The sequence below is a fragment of the Carlito syrichta genome, unplaced genomic scaffold (assembly GCF_000164805.1).
Source record: "Carlito syrichta isolate Samal-C Ts95f unplaced genomic scaffold, Tarsius_syrichta-2.0.1 Scaffold152208, whole genome shotgun sequence".
NCBI classification, from domain to species: Eukaryota; Metazoa; Chordata; class Mammalia; order Primates; family Tarsiidae; genus Carlito; species Carlito syrichta.
The window spans coordinates 23,705-41,919 of record NW_007096304.1 but is presented as its reverse complement, the minus strand read 5'-3'; the positions used below and the strand labels follow the sequence as shown (position 1 = coordinate 41,919).

Here is an 18,215-nt window from a genome sequence, read left to right as displayed (position 1 = left end):
TCTCCCACCATAGACTAGTTTGCATTTCTAAAAGTCTTATATAAATGGAATCTCACAATTTGTATTTTTTTTTTTTTTTGGTCTGACTTCTTTCACTTAGCATGATTATATGGAGATTCATCCATATTGCATGTATCAATAGTTTCTTCCTTTTTTGTGGCTGGAATTCTGAAATAGAAAATTTTTGTTAGGACAATGACAGTATTTATCAGTTAAGGGGTATTTTGGTTGTTTTTGGTTTTGGCTATTACAGGTAATACTGCTATGAACATTGATGTACAAGGCTTTGTGTAGACATATACTTTTTTTTTTTTTGAGTTGGAGTCTCACTCAGTCGCCCAGACTGGAGTGCAGTGGCCGCTCCCGGCCACCGCAGCCTTGCCTGCTGGGCTCCAGCGATACTTCTGCCTCAGCCTTCCGAGTAGCCGGAATTACAGGCATGCGCTACCATGCCCAGCTGATTTTTAGATTTATTGTAGAGATGAGGTCTCGCTGCCCAGGCGGGTCTCGAACCCGCGGCTCAGGCAATCTACTCACCTCAGCCTCCCAAAGGCGCAGGATTACAGGCTGAGCCACCAAGCCCGGCAAGACATATACTTTCACTTCTCTTGGATAAAACCTAGTTGTGGAATGGCTGGGTTATGTGGTAGGTGTATGTTTAACTTTTTAATAAACCGCCCCTTCCAAGTAGTTCATTTTACATTCTCAACAGAGTTTCAGTTGCTCTACATCTTTGCCATCACTTGGTATGGACAGTTTTTTTAATTTTAGCCATTCTAATGTGTATGAAGTGGTATCTCATTGTAGTTTTAACTAGAATTTCTCCAGTCACTAATAATGTTGACCATCTTTTCATGTGTTTATATGCCATTTGTATATCATTTTTGATAAAGTGTCTCTTGATAAATGCCTTTGCCATTATGAAATGACTCCAAGAATATTATTCTTTGCTTGAAATCTACTTTGATATTAATATTGTTATTCCAGCTTTATTTTGATTAATGTTAGCACTGATTATAATTTTCCATTCTTTTGCTTTTAGCCTTCTTGTGTCTTTGTACTTAAAGTTAGTTTCTTTTAGGCAGCATATAGTTGGGTCTTGCTTTTTTATCCAATCTGGATGGATATATAATCTCTGCACTTTAATTGAAGTGTTTAGACTATTTACATTTGATGTGGTTATTGATATGGATGAGTTTGTTTGTTTATTTATTTGAGTTGGAGTCTCAGTCCATTGCCCAGGCCGGAGCGCAGTGGCATGATCACGGCCACCCCAATGTTGACCTTCTGGGCTCTAGCGATCCTTCCGCCTCAGCCTTCCAAGTAGCCAGAACTACAGGCATGTGCTACCATGCCTGGCTAATTTTTTTGATTTATTGTCGAGACGAGGTATTAGCAAGTTGCCTGGGTTGGTCTTGAATCCATGGCTCAGGCAATCCATTCATGGCTGAGTTTAAATCTACCATCATCTTGCAGTTGTCTCTTCTATTTTTTATGATTTTTTTCTCAGCTATAAATTTGTTGCAATTTTTAGTGGTTCTTTTATAGTTTTTTTTCTCTGTCTTTAATTTTTTTTTTTTAAAATTCATAATCTCACTCTGTCAACCAGGCTGGAGTGCAGTAGCACACTCGTGGTTGCTGCAGCCTTGATTTACTGGGCTCAGGTGATCCTTCCACCTCAGCCTTCCAAGTAGCTGGAGCTACAGGCATGCCCCACCATGCCCAGCTACTTTTTTTTAATTGTGAGATGAGGTCTCACCAGACTGGTCTCAAACCTGTGGGTTCAGGCAATCCTCTCACCTTGGCCTCCCAAAGTGCTGGGATTATAGGTGTGAGCCACTGCGCCTGGCTGTCTTTAACTTATTACAGTTGACTTTCAAGTGGTAGCATATCACTTTATGAACAGGATTATTATCTTAGTATATTTCTATTTCTCCCCTCCTAGGCTTTATACTTTGTTGCCACATATTTTACTTACATATATTATAAATCCACAATGAGTTATTTTTGCTTTAGATAGTCTATCATCTTTTGACGCTATTAAACAATAAAAAAAACCCCACCTTTTCTATTTACCCATATAGTTACTCTTTCCAGTGCTCTTTGTTCTTTTGTGTAGATCCATATTTCCATCGGATATAATCTTTTTTATATTTGAGAAACTTCCTTTAAAATGTCTTGTAGGACAGACTGGTGAATCTTTTTCAGCTTTCGTGTGTCTAAAAAACCCTTTATTTTGCCTCATTTTTGAAAGGTCTTTTCCCAGATGTAAAATTCTAGGTTGACTTCTTTTTTTCTTTTAGAGCTTTAAAGATGCTGCTTCGCTGTCTTCTGTTTCAAACAAGAAATCTGCTGTCAACCGCTCTCTTGTTTCTCTCTATGTAATGTCTCACCCCAAATCCCTACTGGCTGTTTTAAAATGTTTAAAAATTTATCACTGATTTAAAGCTATTTGATTGAGATATGCTTTGTTGTTTTCTTCATGTTTCTTGTGCTTCGATTAACTGAGTTTTCATCAAATATTTAAAAATATTAGCAATTATCTCTTCAAATATTTTTTTCTTCTTTCCTCCCTCCTTTTCGAGGAATCCAATTATACATACAGTTGTTCTATAACTCCATGATGTGCTATTCATTATTTTCCCACCATTTCATTTTGGTTTCTATTGCTATGTTTTCAAGTTAATTAATCTTTTTTGGCAATGTCTAATCTCCTGTCAATCCCATCCAGTTTGTTTATTTTCCTTTTTCACTAAAGTGTAGTTTTATGACAAAATTTCTAACAGAAAAAAGATGTCAGGTAGCACTGCATCAATGTACATACACATTAATAGTTGATGATATTAGTTATTGTGTTTGTTGCAAGTAGCAGAACCCCAACCTGAACTCTCTTAGGAAAAAGGGAGGGATGCGTTGACTTACTTCTGAAATGAAAGATTGAATAAATAAACCATAAACAGTTCTGCTGGTTTCAAGAACATTGTAAGTTAGATATTCAGACACTACCAAGACTGTCATCTTGTCTTTGATATCCTTATGTTGGCTTATTGTATCTCACTGCCCACTGGCTTCCTCCATTTGCCGAACAATATTAGCCCTTGTTCATGTTGAGCTTCATAGTCCCTAGCTTTCAGAGGGTGGGGGGGGTTGGTTTTTTTCAGTTCAAAAAATTCCAAGAAAACACAGGCCCATCCCAAGTTGAGTTTCTATACCTGTACCAATCAATCTATTGTGATTGGCAGGACAAGGTCATTCACATAAAAATTCAAGGTCTAATTTATTTTCTATCTAAGACATTGTAATTTTCATCCCTAGAATTTGTTTTGTGTGTGTGTTTTTTTAATATCTTTACTTGTTCAATCTTTCCTTTAGCTTTTTAAACATATAAAATATAGTTACAACAATTGTTTTAATGGTTCTGTCTACTAATTCTATCATCTCTGTCTTTCTTGGATCCATTTCTATTAATTGAATTTTCCCCCTTTCTATTATAAGTCATATTTCCTTGTTTTACATGTCTGGTAATTTTTGAGAGGATGCCAGACATTGCAAATTTTATCTTGTTTGGTGCTGGATATATTTGTGTTCCTATAAATCTTGACCTTTGTTCTGGGATTCGGTTAAGTAACTTGAAAAGTTTAATCCTTCTAGATCTTGCTTTTAAACTTTGTTAAGCAGGACCAGAGCAGTATTTATTCTAGCACTTACTTTGTCCATTACTGAGGCAAAACCCTCTGAGTAAGTACTCTACGTTTTCCATGACTCGGAGGTCTTCCAGATTGGTTGTGGGAAGAGGAACAGTTTGCAGCCTTGTGTGAGCTTGAGACATTGTTCTGTTTAATCGTTTTGCAACCAAAGAATTCTTTTCTTGGCCTTGGGTGGTTTCCTTACATACATGCACTGATAACTACTTAGATGAAGACTTGAGGGGGTCCCTCTGAAGATCTCTGAAGTTCTCTACCTATGCAGCTCTCTCTTCTTTGGTACTTTGGCCTGTGATCTCTAGCTGCTTTGGTTTCCCTGGACTCCAGTATCTCCTCAATTCAGGGAGACCACTGAATTTTTCCTGAGTTCCCCCTTCCTGAGTACATCCCAGAAAGTCTTTCCAGGTGGAAGCTTGGGGCTCATCTAATTTGTTTCATGTTGTTCAGGATCACTGGCTTTCACTGCCTCGTGTCCTGTACCTTGAAACACTGTTGTTTTATATGTTCAACCAGTTTTGCAGTTGTTTCAGGTGGGAGGATGAATCTGACCTCTGTTGCTCTGTCTCACCAGAAGCAGAAGTTTCTGCTGGTCCTTTGAGCAGAACACATTTCTATATCACTCTCTCTTTCTTTCTTCCTGGGTGTTATTTGTCCAGTGCACCCAGAGCTGGTAAGGAGTGTCTGTGGACCAGTTACGCCTTCTTAAGGCAGCACTAGCATTAATAATGGGGGTTTTACAGGTCAACTTCAACTTCTGTCACCCACAAGGTAGCTGAAGTACTAAGGGAGGCATGAAGAAAAGGAGGAGAATGGGCAGGAAGAAGACGCACGCAATGTCTTGGCATCAGAGCAGCCATTGGAAGGCGAGCTGGCTGCCTTGATAGCACTTACAGGGTGTCATGGCCATGGTATAGGTCCCATCTTTATAGGTCGAGAAAATACCTTACATTTGTTCCAAAAAGCTACTGAGTCAGAGGGACTCAATCTGGCTAAATAAACCCACAAGAGCACTGTATATAAACTTGATGTCAATTTATTTATTCCTGCTGAGAAACACAGTGAACTACAGTGACCTGGATTTCTCCACCAGTGCCCTGGGCTCTGTTTGATATGTGGGTTAGAACCACTCTAGCAGCACATGTGGTCATGGGAGCACCTTTGCATGGGACACACATGGTATCCACGGTTTCTGAAGCAAAAACTAGGATTCTTGGCTTGGTTGAATATGTTCTGATTTGCAATTAGTCTGTCAAATTAAACCACGTTTAGTTATATTTCTGATAACTGACTGTAATGGAAATGAACATTGTGACGTGCCTTTAGAACTGTCCCCCAAAATCTGGTGGATGTGGTAGCTGCATTTACAAATTTATTTATTTATTTTTGAGTTGGAGTCTCTATTGCCCGGGCTGGAGTACAGTGGCACACTCATGGCCACCTCAGTGTCGACCTGCTGGGCTCCAACGATCCTTCCGCCTTAGCCTTCCAAGTAGCTGGAACTACAGGCATGCGCTACCATGCCCTGCTAATTTTTTATTTATTGTAGAGACAAGGTCTCACCAAGTTGCCCAGGCTGGTCTTGAGCCCACGGGCTCAGGTAGGCCACTTACCTTGGCCTCCCAAAGTACTGGGATTACAGGTTGAGTCACTGAGCCTAGCCACATTTACATATTGATTGCTGGAAATCAGTAGGGAACCCCTACTTCTGGTGGAAACCTGGGGCAAATTACTTTCTCAGATAAATATACGTTAATCTAATATTGAAAAAGTAGGTATTTATATTATTCGTTCATCTGTTCATTCATTGAACAGTTATTTATGGAGCAGCTGCTAAGTACCAAGTGCTGAAATATACAAGAGAAACAACAGCAACAAACCTATGGAAAAAGCAAAGGACTTCATGATTCGGTTTGTAAGGAAGTCTTCTCATTTGGATTTCCAGCAACCAACTTCTGAAGGCAGCACACTATTTGTTTTTGGGGTGTTGTCTGTGCCCAGAGGGACGGGTGCCTTGGGTGATTGTTAGCAGCCCAGGGCCAGGGAGGGCGCTGTGGGTCCTGTGGCAGGCTGGGTGCGGCTGTCACGGGCATGGTCTCTCTGTGTTCCTTGCAGGTTTCCCCGCCTGCACAGCGCGGTGATCAGGACCTTTGTTCTCGTGCAGCACTATGCAGCCGCCTTGATGGCCGTGAGTGGCCTCCCGCAGATGAAGAACTACACGTCGGTGGAGACGCTGGAGATCACACAGAACCTCCTCAACTCCCCAAAGCAGTGTCCCTGTGGCCACGGGCTCATGGTCCTACTGCGTGTGCCCTGCTCGCCCCTGGCGGCCGTGGCCTACGAGCGGCTGGCTCATGTGCGGGCGCGGCTGGCGCTGGAGGAGCACTTCGAGATCATCCTGGGCAACCCCAGCTCCGGCATCACTGTGGGGAAGCACTTTGTGAAGCAACTCAAGGTGGGTGTTGGGTACTGGGGCGAGAAGGTGCCATGGCCGCCTGGGAGGGGAGGGGTCTGCCTGGGGCGGGGAAGGGCAGCCGACCTCTCACGTGACCAGCATGGCCTCTCTAGACCTGGCCACGCTTTCAGCCTCCTCTTCTCACTTCCCTACCCATGACTTCCACCCCAGATGTCCCCATACTGCTCCCCCAGACACTGCCTTGCTGCTTCAGACCTCTGGGTTGCAGAGTGCTTTTCTTTCTTCCTGGAGGTATGCTTCTCCTCTTCTTGATTTAGTTGATGTTAATTTTCTACAGAATTCTGCTCTGTATCTTTTCCTCTTTCAGGAAGCCACTCTCCCCAGTACCAGGGGTGGTGCTGCGTCCCCTGTCTGATATTCTGTTCCTCTCCTAGGTGGTGGGGGACAGGGCTACCCCCCAGATTTCAGTGCCTCAAAGCCTAACTCAGTGCCTGACCCATATAGAGTCTCACTTGACCTACAGGGGACAGAAAACACAAAAGGGTTAGGGAAAGAATACTGAAAGGATACACGAGTGGAAAATTTGAAGGAAAGGCTCGTCAGCACCGTGAGAGATCATAGTAAAAAATGTTAGGAACAGTTAAGTATATATATGCTTTCTCCCAAAGAATCAGTCAATTAACAGATATTTCTTGAATACATTCTGGCTGGCTGTTCTGTACATTCTAGGTGGGTGAAAATATGGCCGTGAAGTGGACGATGTGTTTATTTGCAGTGCAAATAACTTTTATTTTTAATCAATGGACATATTTCGGGGACTTTAAATCAATGGGAAGATACCAAGTTTCCACTGGAAGTTGGCTAGTTGGAAAATAAGCAGTCTTATGGTTTTATTTCTTTTTTTTTTTAATCTGCAGATGTGGCAGAAAATTGAGGATGCAGAGTGGAGACCTCAGACTTACTTGGAGTTGGAGGGCCTGCCTTGCATCCTAATCTTCAGTGGGATGGACCCACATGGGGAGTCCTTGCCAAGGTGAGGACAGGGGCTTATGTCCCTGGGGGTCTTTGAAGAGCCGGCTGCCTGGGCCCCAGCTGGGAAGAATGTGCCAGGCCGAGCTACTACTGCCCGACAGTAGGTGACACTGCTCACATTTGTAGGCATCAAAAATTGCATATTCATTGTGACAGTTTCCCAGGAAGTGGCAGTGAAATACGTCTGAGGCACGTTGGGTTTTTCCTGATTCTCAGAAAGGCTTGTGGGCTCGTGAGGGGAGGCTCTGCAGCTGGAGGTCTGTTGTTTCCTGAGCTCAGATTTTCCCCAGGGGCTCGTTGAGTGTAGTAGGGCTGACAGTTCCGCTTAGGACAGCATTGTATCATCTCCAGGATTCAGAGCCACAGTTCTCACTGGTACCTAGGTTGCCACAATGGCTGGTCCCCTCCTGGCTTAGGAGGCATCTGGGAAGGGGACGACTCTGCTGCCTGGGAAGAGCCGGTTCTTCCAGCACAAAGAGTGAACTGTCTCAAAGCCTGTGTTCCTCCAAGGCCATCACAGCCTTGTAGACCTCAGCCTCATGTCTACTCGGTGTCTCCCAGGGGTCACTAGTCCACTACACAGACAGGCAGACATTCAGGAAGGTCACTGGCCTCCCGAAAGGCAGTCGTTTGGATTGGTAGTGACAGGTTGGCTTTTAACCCTTCACCCGTTTAGAAAAAAAAGTACAGCTCATTGCCATGTTCATTTAATTTTACATAAACACCCTCTCTGAGGCTGAAGCAAATCTGACTGGTCTTCAACATGAAAAGAAAACATAAAACTGTTCTTAAGCCGGGCTCGGTGGCTCAGCCTGTAATCCCGCGCCTTTGGGAGGCTGAGGTGAGTGGATTGCCTAAGCCCGCGGGGTTGAGACCCGCCTGGGTAGCGAGATCTCATCTCTACAATAAATCAAAAAATCAGCCAGGTGTGGTAGCGCATGCCTGTAATTCCGGCTACTCGGAAGGCTGAGGCGGAAGGATCGCCGGAGCCCAGCAGGTCGAGGCTGCAGTGGCCGGGAGCGGCCACTGCACTCCAGTCTGGGCGACAGAGTGAGACTCCAACTCAAAAAAAACCCCCCAAAAAACCAAAACTGTTCTTAGAGTTATTTCTAAACAGAACTTGTCTCTAATCCTAATGAGAACAAAAATTTTAAAAAGAGAATTACTATATTTGCAGCATATTTTGTATTTATTATATTTTGTCATTCTTTTTTTTTAATCTTGGAGTAAACGCTATAGTCACAAGCACTATTGGTGAGTATCCTCTGGTTAAACAGGGAAAGGGTTAAATACTTAGTACCATGAGGAAAAGCAGACATCTGCTGTCTGTGTAACAAAACAATAAGAGCTGACATTAGTTGAGTTCCTGTGTATGCTAGGCACTGTTCTAGATTCTTCTTATAGACTTTGCTTCTTTCCTGGGGCCACACCACACTGAAGCAAAAGGCCCAGTACATGTTTCACACTCATGGGCCAGGTAAAGGGAGGTTCTGGAACATTGGACCTTCCTTGTTGTTACTTCACGTGGGTTGGTCCTTCTATTCCTCAGCTCCTTAAGGACTAAGTCAGTGTCTCAATCTATTTTAAATTTGAGCAGGCATTTCTTGAGTACCATCTCTATACCAGGCACTGTGCTAAACTCTTAATGCAGCACTTACTCTTTGCAGGGGTAGTGTTACTATCCTGTTTTGCAGTTGAATAAATGAAAGGCCATTTGCCTGCGGTCCCATGAGCAGTGAGTTGCAGAGCTCGATCGAAACCCACATCTGCCCCTCTTCAGCCCTTCGCTTTGGTTATGTTTCTATCCACCACCCTGAGCACCACACTGATCTTTCCTGTGTTGCTCCCAGATGTCATCACTTGTTGGTATCTGTCTTGATCACCATCATATCCTTAGCATCTAGCACAGACCATGGCGCATGTTAAATGGTGACTGAATACCTAAATGTCTACTTGTTACATTTAATCAACAGTGTACTTAGATAGTTATTAAGATTCAGTCCCATCTTTCAGATGAAAAAAATCAGTGCCTCGGAGAAGCTTGCATAGCTTGTCCAAGGCCTGCCACTAGGAAGTAGCAGGGCTGGTGTTCGAGTCCCCTTTTAGTCTGACCCAAAAGTCAGTGCGGCACAAGGGCTAATTAGCGAGTGCCCCAAAGACTTACCGCTATGCTGACTTTGTTGCTATGCACTCCCAGCGATGCTGTTGCCTTTTCCATTTACACGAGTCCTGATTCCTAATGAGACAGGCAGAGTGCTGTACTGGTCATTGCTGCTCTCAGCACTGGGAGCGGCACCCCCTTTATAGAAGGTACATGATAAACCCTCTCTCCTGCTAGGTCTTTGAGGTACTGTGACCTGCGTTTGATCAACTCCTCTTGCCTGGTGAGGACAGCCCTGGAGCAGGAGCTGGGCCTAGCTGCCTACTTTGTGAGCAATGAGGCGCCTTTGGAGAAGGGGCCTAGGAGCGAGGCCTTGGAGAGTGATGCAGAGAAGCTGAGCAGCACAGACAACGAAGATGAGGAGCTGGGGACAGAAGGTGAGGGGTGGCTTGACCCCAGCCCAGGCGCTCCTGCCCACAAATCTCCCTCAGCTTTTACTCTTTGAGGCCACCTGTGCTCATGTAGACAGGTGTCTGCAGTTCATCAGGTCTGGGGGCCTGTCTGCTGGGCAACAGCTCTGGGTGAGAGTTTTTCGTCTTTGAAGGAAATGGCAAAGCCCTTGAGTTCTGATTTTGCTTTTCTTTCCTCTTCTGGTGTGAGATGATAGTCCCTATGGGTTCTTCCTAGTCCTAGAATTTTTTGGTTTTTTTTGAGTTGGAGTCTCACTCTGTCACCTGGGCTGGAGGGCAGTGACACACTTTCAGCCACTGCAGCCTTGACCTGTTGGGTTCAGGCAGTCCTTCCACCTCAACCTTCCAAATAGCTGGAACTATAGGCATGTGCCACCATACCCAGCTATTTTTTGATATATTGTAGAGATGAGGTCTCACCAAGTTGCCCGTGCTGGTCTCCAACCCATAGGCTCAGGCAATCCTTTGACCTCAGTCTCCCAAAGTGCTGGGATCATAGGCGTGAGCCATCACACCCGACCTGTCCTAGAATTCTTACAGAATGGGAAGAAAAATTAAGATTTCTTAGAGTTCAAGTTCATGCTTTATTCAGATTGTTGGTATGATTCACTTGTTTATTTCCTCTGTGTGAATCAAGTTGACAATGTGCTGCCCATTATCAAGATTTATGAGAACAGGCCAGTTTTATTTGCAGACTCTTAAAATCCGATGCCATGTTTTTAATAGAGCGTGTAAATGAGAATGCGCAAGGCATTAAACTATACTCAGCAGTGTGTTGAGAAATAATAAAAAGTCAGTGGTATAAAAAGTACAAAGTGCTGGGCACAGTGGCTCTCACCTGTAATCCCAGCACTTTGGGAGGCACTGGGGAGAGAATTGTGTGAGCCCATGGATTTGAGACCAGCCTGGGCAACATGGTGAGACCTTATTTCTACAATAAAACAAAAAGTTAGCCAGGTGCGGTGGTGCACACCTGTGGTTTCAGCTACTTGGAAGGCTGAGGCAGAAGGATCACCTGAGCCCAGAAGGTCGAGGTTACGGTGGCCATGAGCATGCCACTGCATTGCAGCCTGGGTGACAGAGTGAGACTCTGACTCAAAACAAAACAAAAAAGTACAAAGCACATGTGGAGTGTGGTACAGCAGAATGAGACAGAGGTAGTCACAAGCCTAAGACTACAGTCCTCCTCTTCTGTCACCTGTGTGATCTCTCCTAGCTTCAGGTTGCTCGTCTGTAAAATGGGGAGAGAAGGATCTGCCTGCCTGTAACTGTTTTTCAGAAGCACAATCATGACCCTGATATGAAATGCCCCCACTTCCCTGCTGCCCGCAGCTCATTCCACACTCCCTGGCATCTCACGACTCCCATCTTTAGTTTTACCTCCTGCTCCTTTCAACTGACTGGCCCCCATCGCCCTGTGTACTGGCCTACACTAGACTCGGGCTCTGGCTGGCTCTGCCAGCCTTACCCACTGCTTGGAATTCTCCTTTCTGTGCTTCTCCTGGAGACTCCTGAGGCCCTTCAGCACTCGAGTCAGAGCCCACCTTTTCCAGGAGTTTTCCAGCTCCTGCCTCTGGGCTCCCCAGCCTCCCTCCCTGCACTTCTTCCACCACCTTGTGGCCATGCCTCATAGGCAGGAGCTCCTGGGGAGCACCTCACATGGCTACATTGTCTGACTCCTTCCTGCCTCCTCTGCACTTGACCAGTGGTGGGAGCCTGGAATCTAGCAGGTGCATGAATGAATGGAGAGTGATAGTACATCTGAACACCCTTTATGAAACAAAAGGTGCTGGGCAAGCATGAGGGACAGTGATTACAGTGCCTTTTCAGCGTGTGTGTTTTGACACAGGTTCCACCTCGGAGAAGAGAAGTCCCATGAAAAGGGAGAGGTCCTGCTCCCATGACTCAGTGTCCTCGTCCCTCTCCTCCAAAGCATCCGGTAAGTCTTTCCAAGTGTGAAAGATCAAACCATCAAACTGCTTTTTGAGGTTTCAGAGAATGAAAAGAAACATGCTTTGGGCTATTTGCTAATCCTTTATTTTCGATCAAAACTGGAAGGAAAAGGAAATCTTGAATCGGATTCTCTGGACAGTGAGTGAACATTTTGGTGAACTTGGGATCTGAGAACCTGAAGACTTTGGGCAAGACCAAAGATTCAGTTGGTCCCTCTTCTTAGGGGAAGAATGTGGGCTCTGCCCCTTGCTGTAGCCGGGGCTGCAGGTAGAGTCCTGGCTGTGTTTGGGGAAAGGACTTTCGGTCTCTCTGTGTAGCTGTTGGTTGGGAAAATCCTGTGTCCCTGGGGAGGAGAGGAACGAAGTGTGGGAAGTGTCCTGGATGAGAGAATTAGGCAGGTGAGCCTTCACTGGGAGAGAAGCAGCAAAAGGCCACATGAGCTCTTGGCCCCTGTACCCGGGACTACACTTGAGCAGAAGTGGACAATGTGAGCACAAGGCCTCACAAGATCTCTGCCCTAAGGGGTCCCTTGGTCTCAGACAGCAGTCAGGACCCACATACATGATTCAGTGTCCCCTGGCTTCTTGCCAAAAGCATTTATGGAGAACCTCTTTATTTCTGAATCAGGGCATTGATAGATACATGAGACATAATCCCTGACCTCAAGGAATTCATCCTTCTCACAAAAGTCACATTACATTGCAGTCGTTTTCCACACACACATGCAGTGATACGATTCTGCATAGGAAGAAGTAATTAATCTTGTCCAAGGTGAAGGGCGGATTTCAGGATAGGGTGTGATCACCACAGGTTTCAGATAGCAGCTGACCCACAGCTGGACCTTGGAGAAGATACACCTGGTGGAGGAAACCTTATGGGCAGAGAGAAGCCCAGGGGCATGAGTGTGTGGGGCCTGGGTGCAGAGAGTGGTCAAGCAGTCACAGCCCTGGCTGTGGGTGGGGACCTGGTTGTGGGGCATGGCTGAGAGTTGCTGCTATGTGGTTGGGATGAGGGGAGCTCAGAGCCCACCAGGAGACTGGCGTGAGTTCATCTTGGGTTGCCCTTCTTCTCCCCTCACCTCACGTAGTCCACAGATGACAATGAGCTGGTGGTGGGGGTTTCCCTTCCAGACGCTCCCATATGGAGTCAGCACTAGGCCTCCTTAGCTTCAGCCCAGAGCTCTGTGACTGCAGGAAGCTCTGACTTCTAGGCTCGGGGCAGTCAGAAAAGCCAAAGGTTGCAGCCACCGATAGCCATTTGCCTAACACAGTATAGGGGACCTGGAGCAGAAACAGGAGCCACCATTAAGTTTTGGGTACCTGACCTAGTTCGTCTCTCCTCAGGCTCAGCACTTTGCGGTGAGTCCTTGGCCCAGCGCATTGGGCCTTCCCAGGGAGAGCAGACCAGATCACCCCAGCCCTGTGGCCCTTCAGAGGAGGGCAGGACCCCTGGTGAGAAACCGAGGCCCCAAGCGAGTCAGGGGGCATCGTCGGCCATCAGCAGGCACAGCCCTAGCCTGGCCCCCCAGCCAGACTGCGGCCTCAGGACCGGCCAGAGGAGTGTCCAGGCATCAGTCACCTCATCATCCTCCCAGCTGTCCTCCTCCTCAGGCTCGTCCTCCTCATCTGTGGCACCCACGGCTGGCACATTAGTCCTGCAGGCCTCCCAGTGCTCCATGACCAAGACCTGCTGCCAGCCACCCGTCGTCTTTCTGCCTAAGCTCGTGTATGACATGGTCGTGTCCACCGACAGCAGTGGCCTGCCTAAGGCTGCCTCGCTCCTGCCCTCCCACTCGGTCATGTGGGCCAGCTCTTTCCGCCCCCTGCTCAGCAAAACCATGACATCCACGGAGCAGTCCCTCTACTACCGGCAGTGGACGGTGCCCCGGCCCAGCCACATGGACTATGGCAACCGGGCTGAGGGCCGTGTGGATGGCTTCCACCCCCGCAGGCTGTTACTCAGCGGGCCCCCTCAGGTGGGTGCCACCTTTGCTTCCCCCAGGGCAACCCCAGACACAGGAGTTGGCCTTGTGTTTCTGTCTGGAGGGTAGGCTTAGTGCTGTTGGTATCCATGTATTCACTTGTTGCTATTCCTGTGGTGGAATCTTTTCTTATGGCCTAGGATGGGCAGGTGGGAGGAGGGTGAGACCCGCCTGCTGCTCAGGGTTATATGACTTCCATTCCTTCTTTGTATCATGTTGGAGTTGGAAGGGAGACATCTCTGGGAGCTTCTCGTGCCTTCAGACTATGATTCTACATCCCACGTTATCTCACTTGGCCTTCCCACCAGCCAGTGCGCCTGCATGTTCTCTGACAACTAGGAAACTCAATTTGCTGGGTCTCCACTGGAAGGTATTGGTGAACTGTCAACAGGGAGCTGGGGGTTCTGTTTCCCCATCTCAGCCGTCCCTCAACTCATGGCATTTCCCTAACGGTGCAAGTCCATTTCACCTTTCAAAATGGCAGAATCTCCATTTTGAAATCTCCTGTGCTCCATGGGCATGTATGTCCAGAGTGGTGAGTGTGTGAGGAGGACAACTTGGACTGGGATCTGTTCTTTGGAACAGATCAGAGACTGGGAGCTGGGCTCTGGGTTTGGGGTGCTATTCAGTATGCTTCTTTCTTTCTTTCTTTTTTTGAGTTGGAGTCTCACTCTGTCACCCAGGCTGGAGTGCTGTGGCACGTTCACGGCCACACCAGTGTCGACTTGCTAGGCTCTGGCAATCCTTCTGCCTCAGCCTTCCAAATAGCCGGAACTACAGGCACACGCTACTACACCCGGCTAATTTTTTTATTTGTTGTAGAGACGAGGTCTTGCCAAGTTGCCCAGGCTGGTCTTGAACCTGCGGGCTCTGGCGATCCATTTACCTCGGCCTCCCAAAGTCTGGAATTACAGGCTGAGCCACCAAGCCCAACCACCTCTGTATTTATTGAACTTTTAACATGTGAATATATTACTTTTTCTGATTTAGAAAGGAAAAAAGAAAATATTTCCTAAAAGGGAGTGTCCATTTCTCCATACCGTCATGCTACTAGATGTCATCAATTTTAAATATCTTTGCCTGTTTGGGAGTGAAAAATAGCATATTATGGCTTTCTTAGTAACACTGAATATGTTTTAATATATTTATTGGTCATTAGTACTTCTTTGTCAGTGATTTTTTTGGGGTTTGGTTTTTTTTTTTTTTTTTCCTTTAGGCCATTTGACTTTTTCTTGTTGATTTGTTGAAGCACTTTAGATATTGTAGATTTTAATCTTTTGTCTATTATGTGTATTGCAAATATTTTCTCTGAAAAATTCCCTGGTTGTATGTCATATTTTTTATCTTTAAAGTCAGTTATTTCATTAGTAGACATTTGCTGAGTTCTAGCTGTGAACCAGGCATTGGGCTCAGTACTTGGAAAGCACATCCCTGGAGTGACTGTGTTGTTGGGGTGTGGGGAGGGCATTAATTAGGCTAGCCCACGGGTACCTCTCAATCAACTGTGACCAAAATGAACTCAGTTGAGTGGCAAGTATGCTAGCCTGGTGCTGGGCTGGGGGAGCAAGGACTCTGTGATACAGGGAACCAGAAAAGGAAGAAAAGTCATTCTTTCTTTTCCTGGGTTTAGGAAGAGAAAAATGAGATGTTATCTTTTTATATCTTATACAATTAATTTTGTTATCTTGCTTAAGATAAGCAATTTGCAATTTTTAAGACTCAAGACGTTATGTTTTGTCACTTCATTTTTTTTTTTTTTTTAAGTAACCTTTCTTCTGCTTATGATAAAGTCCTGCTTCTAACAGCTTTAAAAAGTGTGGCTGGTTAAAATCTAGCAACATGTGTGTGATGATTTATAAGCAAGGCAGGCCTCCTGCTCTTGGGAGTCCGTCTGTCTGCTCACCACTCTTGTCTAGGCCGCATTTCCTCCCCAATGTCTTTGCATCTATGGGGTTTCTGTTTTAATAACGTGATCTCTAAGTGAGGTAGATGGAAAAGGCCTGCCAGTCATTCAGCTGGTGCCTGGCCCATGGACGGGACTTCCTAACTGTGGTCTCTAACTTCCGTGTCTTCACAGATTGGGAAGACAGGCGCCTACCTACAGTTCCTTAGTATTCTGTCCAGAATGCTCATCCGGCTGACAGAAGTGGATGTTTATGATGAAGAAGAGATCAATATCAGTGAGTTATCTGTTTGGTGACACTTGGGTGTGGAATCACCTTAATCGGGTTTTCAAGTGACTTTCATTGCGTCTTTCACTCTCGAGATGAAACTCTCAGATTTACAATCAGCCTCATCCCAAGGGCCTTGTAGGGGTGCTATTGATTTTTTTCTTGTAGTCATTTTTCTCAGCATTAGCGTAGCACTTCAGAGGCCTTTACTGTGGGGATACAATTACTAAGACTAAAGTAATGGCTGTTTACCGAGTAGCCTTCACTGTGCTAGACACTTTGCATAAATTACCATGCTTAGTTTTCTATACCATGAGATATACGTGAGATATTCTTGTTCCCTTTTTCTGATAAGTCGCTTGCTCAAGCAGCAGGGCTAGAATTAAACTGGATTTGACGGTTGCCTCTGGAAAGTGAACTTACCCCTCCAAGAGGGTTCCCACTCAGGCAACTAAGCACATAGGTTAATATCTTGGGGCAAAATAGAAATATATGGATTGTGGGGAAAATCTCGTTCTCCTTGTTTGCTGAGCTGAATGTACCCTGATTAAGGCAAGGCTCTTTTTAAGCAGCCCTTTTGTGCTCCTCTGAAACATGTTCTCCATTGTCTCCACATGCCCTCTCCCATGGCTCATAAATTTGGTCTGATCACTGAGCCTGTGGATCTGGGGGTGAAAGCATGTCTGTGTTGTAGAGAGAGGTCGCCAGCCAGCTGGTGTCTAAATGGTACTTTATGCGATATCATCAACTGTGCTTGAGTTTTCACTCAAAGAAAACAGGGAGCCAAGGAAACCCATCCAGCCCCTAGTTTTCCTGCGAAGGAAAGGATGCTCTTCAGCCAGGCTCTGAGTTTTCTCCGGTTTCCTTACAGTTCAGGACCATATTTCACAGTTCAGAACCAAATCAGCAGGGCCGTTGAATCTGTCTCCTTAGCTTTCTTGGATGTACCAATGATAAAGGCAGGATTTGAACCCAGTTTGTTAAGTGTCAAAGACCATTCTCTTAAAACTTTTTATCACCTCAGTTTTCTCTTTTGTTACATAGGGATAATTCCTGTTTTACAGGGTGCTGTGAAGATTCAGTGTTACCCACATGAAGCATAGAGTACCTATTAAATACACAGTGAATATTCCTTTCCTTCCTTCAGGGGACATGTACTCTGCTTGTGTGTACTATATAGTAGAACATATATGGAATATAATCAATATGTTACCTGATTTGACTTGTACCAACCAGATTTTTTTAAACCTTTTAGCCACAGACATTTAGTGAGCACCATAGACTATACCAGTTGCAATGTAAGATGACTCAAGGCAAATGGAAGAGTGTGGTTTGGGCCACGAGTGGTATTGACATTCCAAAGGGAGAAGCCAGTGGGTTGGAGTACCCCGAGAGGCTTTCTAGAGGTGGGATGATGGCCAGGGAGCATTCAGGTATTTAGAGAAAGAAAGGAAGCTTACATGGGTTCTGCTGGCTTTGAGCACCCATGTGGTGAACTTGGGGGTGGTTCTGGGGAGAAGCAGAGAGTACAGCATGAGGCCAGTTGGGTGAGGACTCTAGCAGAATGGAAGGCAGCGTGAGGGGCAGGAGAGCAAACCCATTTCCATAGGAAGCAGAGTCCAAGGCTGTGCCTCTGGATAGAGATCGATCTAAATGCACCTTCTTGCTTCATTAGAAAAATCCCAAACATGTTTCTGTCATTAAGTGGTGCATGACTGTAAGTCATTTTCACTTCCTGTTTTGTCACATACATATTTGTGTTTCTACCGATCTTGTAGACCTTAGAGAAGATTCGGACTGGCATTATCTCCAGCTCAGTGACCCCTGGCCAGACTTGGAACTGTTCAAGAAGTTGCCTTTTGACTATATCATTCATGATCCAAAGTATGAGGATGCTAGCCTGATTTGTTCACACCATCAGAGCATAAAGAGTGAAGGTCAGACTTAACAATCTCTTGTTTCGCCTTCTTCCAAAGTACATGGGCATAGCCTCTTAAAGGGATGAGTTGAATTTTGTTGGGAATGAAGTCTGGCGGTGGTGAATTAATGGCAATACCTAATACAGAACTGAGATCACCACCTCCCTGTATAAGGATGATCCCACCCTGGAACCCGTGAAAGGAAGCCGTGCAGTTCAGGAAGTGCTGAATGAGAAAGATGACACATTTGCTGACTTGTCACAGTCAAACTATCCCAAAGGCTTTGGTTAATAGAGGATAAAAGCTGTGTATGTTCACTTATGAATTTGGAATTGATACAGCAGAACAAGAACATGCATTCTCCTCTTGTCCTTCAGCTTTCTTGCTTTCTCCTGGCTTCTCAGGGATCATTGGCTTCCTCTATATTATGGCCTGCAGTTTGTGTCAGTGGCCAGTGTGATTATATGTGTA

At 45.6% G+C, this 18,215-nt stretch overlaps 1 protein-coding gene across 2 annotated transcripts in view; it reads left to right on the top strand.

Annotated features, from left to right (window-relative positions):
* Window positions 1-18,215, top strand: part of GREB1 (growth regulation by estrogen in breast cancer 1) — a 99,185-nt gene that overhangs the window by 66,830 nt on the left and 14,140 nt on the right. For both annotated transcript variants that reach the window (XM_008050575.2, XM_021708851.1), the window contains 7 exons: window positions 5,817-6,156; window positions 7,035-7,150; window positions 9,488-9,687; window positions 11,570-11,659; window positions 13,017-13,648; window positions 15,732-15,834; window positions 17,604-17,762. In XM_008050575.2, the coding sequence (XP_008048766.1) occupies window positions 5,817-6,156; window positions 7,035-7,150; window positions 9,488-9,687; window positions 11,570-11,659; window positions 13,017-13,648; window positions 15,732-15,834; window positions 17,604-17,762 (1,640 nt within the window). The remainder of the gene's footprint in view (window positions 1-5,816; window positions 6,157-7,034; window positions 7,151-9,487; window positions 9,688-11,569; window positions 11,660-13,016; window positions 13,649-15,731; window positions 15,835-17,603; window positions 17,763-18,215) is intronic.